Source organism: Typopeltis vanoorti, chromosome 10, assembly GCF_054136105.1.
Source record: "Typopeltis vanoorti isolate ZY-2024b chromosome 10, IOZ_Tvanoo_1.0, whole genome shotgun sequence".
In the NCBI taxonomy this organism is placed as follows: Eukaryota; Metazoa; Arthropoda; class Arachnida; order Uropygi; family Thelyphonidae; genus Typopeltis; species Typopeltis vanoorti.
The window spans coordinates 123,155,260-123,168,404 of NC_143558.1; the positions used below are offsets into that span (position 1 = coordinate 123,155,260).

General features: G+C 36.9%; 1 protein-coding gene across 1 annotated transcript in view; it reads left to right on the forward strand.

Annotated features, from left to right (window-relative positions):
• Positions 1 to 13,145, forward strand: part of LOC150102758 (uncharacterized) — a 174,695-nt gene that overhangs the window by 23,822 nt on the left and 137,728 nt on the right. The window contains exon 2 of the mRNA XM_090399294.1: positions 7,955 to 8,041. Coding sequence (XP_090255420.1) covers positions 7,955 to 8,041 — 87 coding nt within the window. The remainder of the gene's footprint in view (positions 1 to 7,954; positions 8,042 to 13,145) is intronic.

The window sequence follows — 13,145 nt, forward strand, 5'->3', positions numbered from 1 at the left end:
GGCCCGGATTTCATTTACGATGGTTGTGAATAATTTTCTTGGAAACAAAAAAAGCGTGCAATTACAAAGATCTAGTGGAAACAATGCTTGAAAATTTCCAGTGCCTAGGTTGCAACATGAGCATAAAGCTTCATTTCCTATACAGTCATCTTGATAGATTTCCTGAGAATTTAGGTGCTGTAAGCGATGAACAAGGCGAAAGATTTCATCAAGACTTAAAAACTATGGAAGATCGGTACCAAGGAAGATGGGATTCTCACATGATGGCCGACTACTGTTGGAGTATTCAAAGGGATTGCCAAAACAGAACACACAGCAGAAATTGCTACAAACAAAAATTTATTCCCTGAAACTCATGTGTAAGTAAAATTGTTATTTTTTTATAAATATTCTTGTAATTTTTAATGAATATTGTTAAGTAGTTATGTATCTAATATCGGCCTCTCTCGCATTCAAAGCGCCAGTACGTGCCGTTGCAGGTTCTTACGCATTTATTCGTTTACTAACAAGCGAGAGCGGTGAGTGCTCCAATTCTGATCTGCGCACCGCTTTGAATAATAATTTTAAAAGTACATACTTTCAGAAAATAATATTAAAAAATCGATTTTTTTGATCCTCTAAATAGTACTGCCTCCTTAAAACTATCAAAAACTTACAAATGGGGTGCTTAAGGGTCAAAGCTGTATAACTGAGAGGAGACCTCCACATAGCCTTTAAAGGAATGCGGAGAACCGACCAGGGCTTCTGACCTAATGTCCAATCCTCACCTTCTCGTGGTGCACCCTGTTGGGTATCTACTTTGATACTGAACGAACGAGGATGGGATGGCAATTTGGGATTTAGCCGACCAAATTGTATTCTTATTGGTTAAACCAAAATAAAAAATGATGGTACAACATGACAAAATTTCATGCCGGCTGGGGCGTCGCCTGGTTAAACAAGGCCCCCGTTGTTTTCGCCAGGGAACCAGGGCGAACAGCGAAAAGTCAGCTACTGGAACAAATCTGAAAACAAACCCCAACTCAACATCACCAGAGTTAAAGATCGGTACTATCAACGTAAGAACCTTAATGGCAAAGAAATGGAGCTAGCTGAGGAATTAGATAAGTACCAGATCGACATAATAGGGGTGACTGAAACAAAAAAGACCAAAACTGGTGAGATCTTTCTGAGCAATAAATACAAAATGTTATATTCAGGCAATGACAATCAAGGAAAAGAAGGAGTAGCCATAGTATTCAACACAAAATACGAGGCTAATCTTCTTGAATGGCAGTCAATCTCAAGTAGAGTAATGTGAGCAAATATGACAATGGGGAACTGGACAATGAGACTTATTTGTGCCTATGGTCCCACAGAAGGTTCTACTAAGGTAGAAGTGGAGGAATTTTTTGAGGATTTAGAGAAAACAGCTGACACAATGAAAAAGGAAAAGTTGGTCCTTGTTGGGGAACTAAATAACCGAGTAGGAAATTATTGTGAGACATACAAAAATATTTTGGGAAAATTTGGAGAAAAGAGCAAAGCTAATAATAATGGCAAATACCTGTGGATTTCTGCTCAGGACATGGACTGGTTATTACTAACACCATGTTCCAACATAAAAATGTGCACAAATTCACATGGAGAGAAGAGGCTAGGAATAAGAAAAGTCTCATTGACTATGTTATTGTTGATAGTGATGTTTTCTCCCTGGTGCAGGACACCAGAGTGTACAGAGGATTTGAAATTGGAAGTGATCACTATTTAGTCTTGAGCAGGATAAAATAGAATTTCATATTGAAAAGAATAACATGTAAGAAAGTTTTAAAGTGAATAAGAGTTCAGCAGCTCTCAGATGTGAACTGTAGACTAAAATACAGAAATATTATTGAAAAGAAAATGAAAGAGTTTGAGAACAGGAATCAAACCTTGGAGATTCAGTGGCAAACTCTGAAGGAACCATTGATTGATTCTGCCAGAGAGGCATGTGGTGAGGTTGTGTGCAAGGATAAAAAAATCAGAACTCCCTGGTGGACAAAGGAAGTTAAAGAGGCAGTGAAGGAAAAGAAGAAAGCATATCAAAAGTTCCTGGCAAATAAGTCAGCTTTTACTCTTACAGAATATAGAGACAAATGTAAGAAAGCTAAACAGTGTGTAAAACTAGCTAAACAAAAGCCATGGGAGGACTTTGGCAAGAATATAGAAAATAAATATCAAGAAGGTGGCAAAATATTCTGGAGGTTGTTGAAGAAGCTTAGGAATGGAGGAAAGAGTGCTGTAAAAGGAGCTAGAGATGATAAAGGTGACATGAAAACCGGAGAAAAAGATATCCTTGAAGTATGGAGTAATTACTTTGAAAAACTGCTAAATGAAACAAGCAGTGATGACAGCACAGTGATAAAAAACACTGACCAGGCATGCAGTCAGGAATACATATCCATACTTGAAGTAGAAAAAGCCATCAAAGGCATGAAATGTGGAAAGGCAGCATGAGTAGATGATATTCGACCAGAAATGCTGAAGTATGGTGGTATAAGAGTCTTACAGTGGCTGCACTGCATAGTTCAGAAAGCCTGGACAGAGGGATGAATTCCCGATGATTGGAGTCGAGCTCTCATAGTACCCATATACAAAAAGGGAAATAAAACTGAATGTGAGAATTACAGAGGTATTTCCCTACTGAGTGTTCCTGGCAAGATCTATGCAAGTATACTTGAGAAACGGTTGAGAAGAATTGTGGAAGAAAAGCTTGGTGAAGAACAAGCTGGATTCAGGCCAAATAGAGGCTGTCAGGATCAGATCTTCACTTTACGACAAATAGTCGAGAAAGTATGGGAATATAACAAAGTTCTGTATTTAAGTTTTGTCGATTTGGAAAAGGCATATGACAAGGTGCCAAGAGAGAAGCTATTCAATACGCTGCAGTTATATGATGTCAATGGGGCATTATATCAAACAATACTTAGTCTTTATTTGAGTTGTGAGTCAGCAGTTAGAATTGAAGGAAGTACAGGAAGATGGTTTAATGTTAAATCTGGTGTGAGACAAGGATGTACATTATCCCCTCTGTTATTCATTATCTATATGGATCACATTATGAAGGAATGTGGTATTAAACCTGATATCAAAATTGGAGATGTTAATGTCAGCTCTTTGCTTTATGCGGATGATATTATACTTCTAAATAAATCCGCTACAAGTCTGCAACATTCTCTGACTAAATTGAATAGCTGTTGTAATAGATATGGTATGAAGGTCAGCAATAAAAAGACAAAGACAATGAAAATAGGCAGAATCATTGAAAATGTCAACTGTGTTGTGAATGGAGAACCTGTGGAACAAGTAAAACATTTCAGCTACTTAGGCACAATTTTTACTGAAGATGGTAAACTAAATATAGAAATAGACAACAGAATCAGCAAAGCTGGTATCGTGGGAAGTCAATTGAATAAATTCATATGGAATAAGAAAGAAATTAGTCGGAACACTAAATTAGCTTTATACAAGACTGTGTTCAAACCAATTTTAACTTATGGATCTGAGAGCTGGGTCAGAAGTAAAACACTTGAACAAAGACTAGAGACCGCAGATATGAGAGTCCTGAGAAAGATTAGAGGCATGAACAGATGGCATCAATGGCAATATCATATTAAAAATGAGGATATTAGGAAAGAACTTGACATTGTCAGCATCCAGGAATGCGTTAGCAGAGCTAATCTCAGATGGTATGGTCACTTAAATAGAATGGGAGAGGAAAGATTAGCAAAACAAGTGTTCTCTGCCAGGTTGGCAGGAAAACGACCCAGAGGAAGACCAAGATATAGGTGGATTGATATGGTACAAAGGGCCTTAGACGATAGAAATATAAGATCTGATAATGTTGGAGTCTTGACAAGTAACAGACTGATTTGGAGGAAAATTGTAGATAGGAAGTTAGTAATGATGTAATTTTTTCATGTATTACTGTCATATCCTCTACACCCCTTGAGGGTACATGGCAGGAATTTGATGATGAAGATGATGATGATGAAAACTTACAAATTAGCAAAAAGAAAATGCCATAGAGGAAAAACCTGACATGATAGAGAAAAATGTGTTTGATATTTGAAATCAGTGCACCCAAATTAGTAAAAAACAAGTCACATGTAAAAGTCAGCAAAAATTGTGTTGGACTGTGTTATCAATGTGATATATTTTTCTGAAGAGAATTACTGTATCGCTCCTTATAACTTTGCCCAGCTTTGCTGCATTGGTAAATTAAGAGCCTCATTTAGTCCACATTAAATATCATTAACAGATAAGATAAATAGCAAATCCTAACAACAGAACATTCAACACATCTCTCTTTACCTTCCTAAAGAAATATTATTCCACACTATTTCATCATACAATTGCTGGTATCATTTAGAGAGGCAATGTACAACCCATATAACCAGTTTGTTAACAAGCGCTGTCTTCCCTGGCTTGTGCACCAGCTTATCATGTTGTAGTCTTTGCAAAGCCCAAGAATATTACTGTATATGGATCTCCCTTCCAACAGATTTATTACCTTATCATAAACGCAAGTAATATTGCTAATAAACTAATCAACCCAATCCTGTACTGTGTTCCAAACTAACCTCTCCAATATCTAATTTAATTACAAAATGCAGAAATACTGACTGGTCTATAGTTGGAAATTTCTATCCTAGTTCCATACTTGTGCAATGGCACTGTTTTGCCTTTTTTCCACAACTTGCAAACCTGTCCTATTACAAGACCCTCATTAAACAACCAAGTCAAGGGAATAGCTAACTCTTTCACATGTTCCTTAAAAATATGTAATGATATGTCATCTATTCTTGCAGACTTTTTAACATCTTGCCTCAACACTTGATACATGTGAATTTTTTTTTGTCTCAGATACCGCTACATTTACAACCCTTCTAGGTTGCACAGCACCATTTATACTAGTATAATACACATGACAAAGTGCTCATTAAATAATTCCACCACATTCTTTTCAATGATCACTTACTACTATAAACCATCTGCTGACGTCACCCTTTCTGTAATTATTCTTCCTCTTGCTTACATCACTTAACAGAAACATTCTCTTGATTTTCTTCTTTCATACTGCTTTTTTTTTTTTTTGTACGAATAAAGAATAATTTATATGAGTTAATTCTGTTTTTATAATGGTAAGTAATATGTCTACTCACAGTATTTCCTTTAGAAATTTGTAATATTCAGTCATTTTTTACACATTTACCTAGTATGCAAATAACCCTAGTTTATTTAACGAAATTTATTTTTTTCAGTATATTCTAATTCTATTGTTAAGATATTTGATATATATATTTTTTGATATATCTTATATAAAATTTTTGTTAAAAATTATCATACACATTTTATTTATTTATATATTTGTACAATAACTTTATACTTAATAAACTGTGTTAGATAATACTTAACTTACTGTTCTTATTCAAAAAACATTATCATGCTATGAAATGGTTGGCCAAGTGGTAGCATATCTGCTTTCTAGCCAAGAAGCTGTGGGTTCGAATCCTGCTATGGGCATGGATATTTGTGATTGTCCTGCTAACTCTGTGTGAAAACGACATCTTCAACTCCATCACTTCTTCTAACAGAAGGCTTCACTCCCAAAGCAAGGTGAGATATGGCAGTGACCACACGCTGTCTACGGATATGAAATGTGATCCCCTCCCCTTTTAATTTTCAACATCAGCAAAGAATGAGTAACAGCTTATTGTTACAAAAAAAAAAAAAAAAAACTACTTTATCTTATCTCTTCAACCCTTTAATAACATGGGCTGCTTACCATCTCTTGCCTTACCATCTTTTAAGCTTTTAATAGTAGCCTCTTTGATCATCTCATAAGCTAATTAGTACATCTCACTAATTTGCAGCAGTGTTTATACTGCATTCACAACCACATCCTGGCAAGATATCACCAAATCTAACACTCTAAAACCTTATGTTGCTTCCACCCGATACTGCTTAAGATAACTGTCTCTCAGAAACTCAACAATACCATCCTAGTTTCCACACATTAGGATACCTTCTTTATAAATGCCCAACTAATTTGTCTAAACATCATTCATTGCCTGGTACGTTCCAGGCTAACAACATCTTATTAAATGCATTATTGTAATAATTTTCAATTTTCATCAAATGGCCTCTAAATCTTCTCACATGCTACTATCTTTCACTTCCATTCTTAGTGTACGCATTTTCTCTGCTGTCATTAAAAGTACTCTCCTCTCTTTATTTCTCCATCATATCCTTCTGGAAGATTCTGATATTCCTTCATTTCTATTTCTGCCCAATATCATCCTCACTTAATCAAGTTTACCATTCCTTCCTCTTTCATGTTAGGCTCAGTGGCCTCACATGGCCAGGTAATGTGTCTTTTTAGAAATCTAGTTACTGCTATGCATCATCATCAAATTCCTGACATGTACACTCAAGGGGTGTATAGGATATGATAGTACTACATGAAAAACTTACATCATTACTAACTTCCTATCTACAGTTTTCCTCTAAATCAAACCGTTACCTGTCAAAACTCCAACTTATCAGATCTTATATTTCTATCTTCTAAAGTACTTTTTTTACTATATCAATCCACCTATCTCTTGGTCTTCCTCTGGATCTTTTTCCTGCCAACCTGGCAGAGAACACTTGTTTTGCTAATCTGTCCTCACCCTCTCCCATTCTGTTTAAGTGATCATACCACCTGAAATTCCTGGATGCTAACCATTAAACCTTAAGTAGTTTGTTTTATACAAAGAATTTTATAACCACACGATACTCAATTTTATCCATTTCAAGGGATATAGACAACACTTTTGCTTCAGACAGCTGTATAAAACAAATTACTTGATAGAATGACTTGCAATTTCACATGGATGCTTATGACAGATGTATGAACTTAGAAAAAAAAATCGTGCCGATAGTGATACCATCTATGGTTGAGAACTTGTTAGACCACCCTCATATAATCAAAATATTATTATTATTATTTGACACCTCCAGGCCTGTTGAGGGAAGGCACCTGGTCTAGAATTCTGCCTTCAACATTCAATCACCAACTGACTGCAACTTTAGTTGCAGTCAGTTGGTGATTGAAAGTTGGTTTACCAACGCCATCTACCCAATCATCACTTGTATTTCCACAGATGATCACAAATATAAATGTCCACAGCGGGATTCGAATATACAGTATTTTGGCTGGAGATGAGATACACTATCCGCTCGGCCAACCAGGCTGACTATTTCTTAATTTTTTAAAAAATATGTCTTACATTTAAAAGAATTTTTAAAAATATTTCTTATATGGGAACTGTTTCTTCTTTTTTTTTTCATATATGTCCGTGATGAATAACTTTATACCGAATAAAAACTTTCAAAAAGCTAAATATAATCGAAATATTAAATAATATATAAAATATTTCTTAATCCTTATATTTCTTAAATTTTTAAAAAAATATTTCTTACATGGGAAATTTTTTTTTACCTTTATCCGTGATTAATTTTCCTCGCAATGAATAGTCTCGGCGATGAATTTTCCTCGTGATGAACAGTCTCTGTGATCAATTTTATCTGTGATGAATTGTCCAGAGACGCTCACATCACTGGCAAGAATTAAACCCCGGTCTTTTCGACCAAAGGGCTTCATCTATTCTGACTGAGCTATGGAGGCTCTTTTTTTTTATGCAATCCACCATTTTGATAGGTATCCCAATTGGTGTTTTTCAGCAACTTAATGTTTAATAAAAACAAAATACAATGAATACTAAACATTAAATCCATATTAATTCATTAATTTCACTATGTTTGGAACATAGTGAAATAAAAAATATAGTAACAATACTGTAACATACTTTCTTTTGACTTCATTGTTCATTTCTCTAAAGGAGTTTCTTATTTATTTATTTATTGTTTTTTTTTATCTTTTGATTAACAGATGACTCATGTCTGAAACTGTTTGCGGATTATCGTCAAATAAGGAGGTACCAGGGACCATTAAAGGCAGTTATATTTGATTGGGCAGGTAGGAAGTATACATTTCTTGCTTAAAAGTAATGTTCATTTATTAAACTTTGGAGAGCATACTAATGTCAGGCTTGAGTGTTTTGTAATTTTGAATTAGCATCTGAGAGCTTAATCTTAAACATACAAACTGTTCATGATAGCTCAGTAATACGGGTTAAGCAGTAATACTTGTAACAGCCATGCGTCATCACCCTTTTTTTTTTCTTTTTTTTTTTAGATAACTGTTACCCCATAACAGGGAAACGATTTGGGAGAGTAAGAATTATGACAGCAAGGAAAGAAATTACAGGAAGAAGTATACTTCTCTTGCTGACATAAGAAGTATGACAGGCAGAAAGTTGAATAATGAATGCAAGCAAATGGTGGTGAGGTTAATGTTGTAATTAAAGTGGTCGAAAGAAGCATGTGTGTTGAGTGATAGCAGAAACGAAGAGAATGACCACAACATGCCAATTAGAGCGATAGCACACTTACTTATAGTTCTTCATAGGACAAAATGTGAGACCAGATGGCTGGAGAAATGCTTAGCAAGTGGTATGGCAGAGAAACAAAAGAAGAGATGTGAGGGAAGAGAAAGCAGAGCAAGAGAGGGAGTATGAAAATATGGGAATACGATGGTTAGCAATGTTGTTAGGATGTAAAGAGAGAGAAAGTGATTATTTTTTTGCTGGTACATGCAAATACGAAGAGTGAGAGAGTAAAGATTGTAAGTCTGCTGCCACAGCATGATAAGATAAATTGAGAAGAGCCATGTGATTGCAAATGAATCAGTGCATAATTGGAATTTGTGGAGGGAATTTAATGAATGAAAAGATTTGTATAAGGCAGATGGTTTACATTCGAAGTATTGTTCAGGAAGAGTTTGAATGTGCAAAGTCATGGAAATGCAGGCAAGTATGTGCAAGCATCCTAAAGTGGAGTTAGTGAGTGGGAGAATGCTCACATGATGCTGAATGTATCTTCTCACGTTCTGAACTCTAGTGAAATAATCATCACAAACTGTGAGAGGAGGTGTGGGATAAAGGGTTTACTCCTATTGCCAGAAGTATTTGGAAGAAGGAGGGGGCAAGTTCTTTTTGATGGTTAGTTCAACTTAGCCAAAAGTTATAGGCATTAGTGAGACTTTGTTGATTATAATTGATATGAGAATAGAATATAAAGGACAGAGTATTTTCAAAGAAAACAGGATGAGAGGAGGAAGTTTTGCTGCTGATATCATGAAGAAATGAAATTGTAAAGAGTAGGAGTACATCAGGAGCAGATGACTCCATGCACAAGCTGTGTAGAAGAAATGTGAGTTTTTAGATGTGCGGAACATGTTTGATGGCAGTAAAGACTTGTATAAGAGGCACAGCCTGCACTTGAATTCATTTGACATGAGGAGTATGGAAAAAATTACTTACTTACTGGGACCTGCAGAGTCAGGGAAACTAGATCATCAAGGGAGAAATGAGAAAAATGCGTGATAAATATATGAATGACTTTGAACGTGGTTATGCTTCTGGGAATGGGGGGGTGTGTGGAAATATATGCTTTGGGTCATCAGACCTTTTAGGTATGTCTGGGAGAGAAAAGAGAACATTTTACAACAAGGCCAAATAGACTGCATATCTGATTAAAAGAATAGGCTAGGTGGTTTATTTATTTATTTACGCATATGGCTTTGTGAAACTGGCAAGTGAAATGTACAATCACAATCTCCAGAAACAAATGATGAAAACCTTAACATGTAAAAGTTCATTACATAAAAGGCACAATCTGCTTTCCTTTTTTAAAAAAAGCAAAAGTAATTTGTTATAATCAAGCGAGGGAAAAATTATCATCCTACTGCACCAAATATGACAAGATTGCATATTCTCTCAACACATCACAACACAAATGTAGCTGTATCCGAGGTTTTATTAGAGAGCAGTTGTGACTTGTGTGAAAATCTTGATCCATTAGAGAAAACCCATTTCACTTTGCATCATCATCATCATCTTCTAGCATGAGGAGGAGTTCTGCTGATACTTCAACAAGGACTGTGAGAGCGACTATGAGAATAACGTCTTCATGGTGAAAAGGGACCTTGATCTTCTGTTTTCTCCATAACCACCACCATACCAACTACAGGTCAATCCAAGGCCTCATCCGTCACCTTGTGGATGTCCTGTAGGCCACCACCATGAAATTGGTGCCTTGGGCAGTCGTACACAATATGAGTAATCGTCTGAGCCATGAGAGAACAATCACAATAAGGGTGGTCTAACAGCTCCCATTTATGTAGTAGGCAGCCACATCTGCCCTGGTTAGTTCTGATCCTGTTGATTGATGACCAGATTCTTCCTAGGAAGAGCAGAACCAGGCTGCAGAGCACATGGATCTTCTATCAGGAAGCTGTTTGTTGGGAGATTATTGGACCAATATTCTCTCCACATGTCATGTGTTGATGGCAGGGCAGCTGAAGAGAGTTCGTCCATGGACCCGAGAGGCTTTCTAGATTTTAGGCGAAGACTAGGTGGATTTATGAGAGTCTGGTGCAGGGGCAGGAGTGCGTTGCTCATTGCTTTATTAAATTCTTTAATCGAGGCATGTCTTCTCCATATGTTTGGTGGAGCAATGCTAGATAAGACAGGTAGCTAGGAGAGAGGGATGCTTCTCACTGTCCCACTGATTGTATGCATGGTAGAGTTTAGCTGGGTGTCTATAATGTTAGTGTGTGTGCACTTCTTTCCCAGACAGGGGCACAATATTCTGGTACAGAGAATGTGAGGGCTAGTGCAGACAACCTTAGGACTTCTGCACCACAATCCCAGGTTGTTCCAGCAAGCCTTGAAATGATATTGTTTCTCGTTTTAATTTTGTTGGACAGGTTGGTGATGTGCCTTTTATAGGTTAAGCTTCTGTCCAGGCTCACTCCAAGGTATTTTGGGTGAGGCTCATGTTCTACCACTTTTCCACAGAAAGAAAGGTTGAGGTGTCGATTCACCTCTGCATTGTTCAGGTGAAATACTGTGGACACAGTTTTTGTTGGATTTGGCTTCTTGAAGTACTCTTCCAGGATGTTCAGGTCTGTGTTCAAGGATGATTCCAGGTTGGCAAAGGAGGTAAACTGATGTGGGATCGCTAAGTCATCAGCATACATATACTTGCTTGAGCTGGTATGTGGTAAGTCGTAAACTTAGATGTTAAAGAATGGATTCAAAAAGGTGGAAAGTTTTTTTGCACCTTATAATATTCGCTAGCTTTAGGAGGAGGCCCCTGATCCAGACTGTGTCATAAGCTGATGTTAGGTCAATGAAAGTGGCTTCAGATTTAAGTTTCTTCTGGAAGCCTGCTTCAATCTGTGTTGTCAGGGCCAGGACCTGGTCACAGGAACTTCTTCCTGGCCTGAAACCAGCTTGTTCAATCAGGAGTGCTCTTTTGATGAGTGGTGAAATTCTTTTAAGGAGAATTATTTCAGAGAGATTAAAGGTGGAGCAAAGCAAGGAGATAGGTCATAGATTTTTCATATAATTTGGATCGTTCTCTGGTTTGGGCATGGCAATTATTTTGGCTTCCCGCCACAGATTTGGTAGTTTACTAGTCATTATAATTTCTGAGAAAAGGGCAGCCAGCCATATTTGTCCTTGTTGACCAAGATGTTTTAGAAACTCAGAAAGGATACTATTCACTCCTGCAGCTTTGCCATTCTTGGTGAGTTTTAAGGCTACCTGTACCTCTTCCCGAGATACTGGGTGTACAAGTTCAGGAAGCTTGGGTCCCATCTTCAGGATTTGTCTGAAATGCCAGAAGCATCAGAAACGAAGGGATTGAGTTCATTGCTTTATTGAATATGATGTGGCCTAAGATTGTAGGGATTAGTTAAACCTGGCTATCAGAATCAGATATGGTGACTGGGATCAAGTATAATCAGTATACTATTTTTAGGAATGATAGAAGAGCTAGGAGGGGAGGAGGAGTACTACTAATGATATCAGGCAACCTAAGTCCAGTTAGGATAGAAATGCAAGAAACGCGTTGATGGTAGTACTGTGATTGAAGAGCTCTGAAAGATAAGTTATTTAGTTTTTTAAAAAAAATTGCGTTATTAGTTTAAAAATTGTGCTAGAATTAGAATATATTGTGGAGTTAATTAGTTTAGCTTAAAAAGTTTGTTTTAAATAGAGTTAATTTAGTATTTTGATAAGACACATTAGTTACGTAGCGTAGCACATGGCACCAAAGCAAAGAAACACAATGCCGTTCAAATCGCCGTATTTGCTTGAAGAATTTAACCAAAGGGAATTCGTCCAGTGTAAAGTCTGTGGAATGTATGCTTTGCCGAGAGTGGCTGGAGTTTAGTTTGAGAGTAATAGGAGTGGGAAAGTGTCATGAAAGCGAGGATCTGAAGTGTTCTCAGGTCGTGAGGTTGATGTGGTGGATGAAAGTCAGAATGCGATAGAAAATTGTGATGTAATGCCAGATAGCATATATAGAGAGAGTGTGATGCAGTTGATGATGAAAGTGAAAACAGGGCAAGAGAATGGTTTGACTGATAAAAAAATGAAGAGTTAGCTGCAATGATGGAGATAGCTTGGTTGCATGGAGTGATACATAGGGCGAAGCGGCAGCTGGAGCGATTACAAAAATGTCTGCTGAGTGGATCAGCTAACAAAAAGAAGCAAGTACATTATAAGATAAATGAGAACATGCTTGAAAGCAAAAGAAGAATTAAGGAGCGAGTATTATATGGTGATTCAGAGTAAAAGGTGTAATAGATGAGAGTTTGACAAAAATCGTGTTTTCTAGGAGCGAAAATTAATAATATAAGTGAGGCTATTAGAGCACAGAAGCATAAGGTGAAAGAAATGATAGCAGTGGCCAGAACAAATGATTTAAAAGGTGAAAAATTTGCTATGAGAGAGAGAGAGAGAGAGAGGACTTGAAAGAATCACTAGTGGTAGCAAAAGAAAAGAAAGAGTGAGAGAGTTAAGATAGTTAGTATGTTGCCATGGTATAACAAAGTAGAGTTGAGAAGGAGGGCCATAATTGCTAATAACTATGTGTAGGTTATGCAGGAGGAGTGGTGTGGAGTTTGTGGATATGCTGAGTGAGTTTGACGGGCGAAAGAACTTATACAA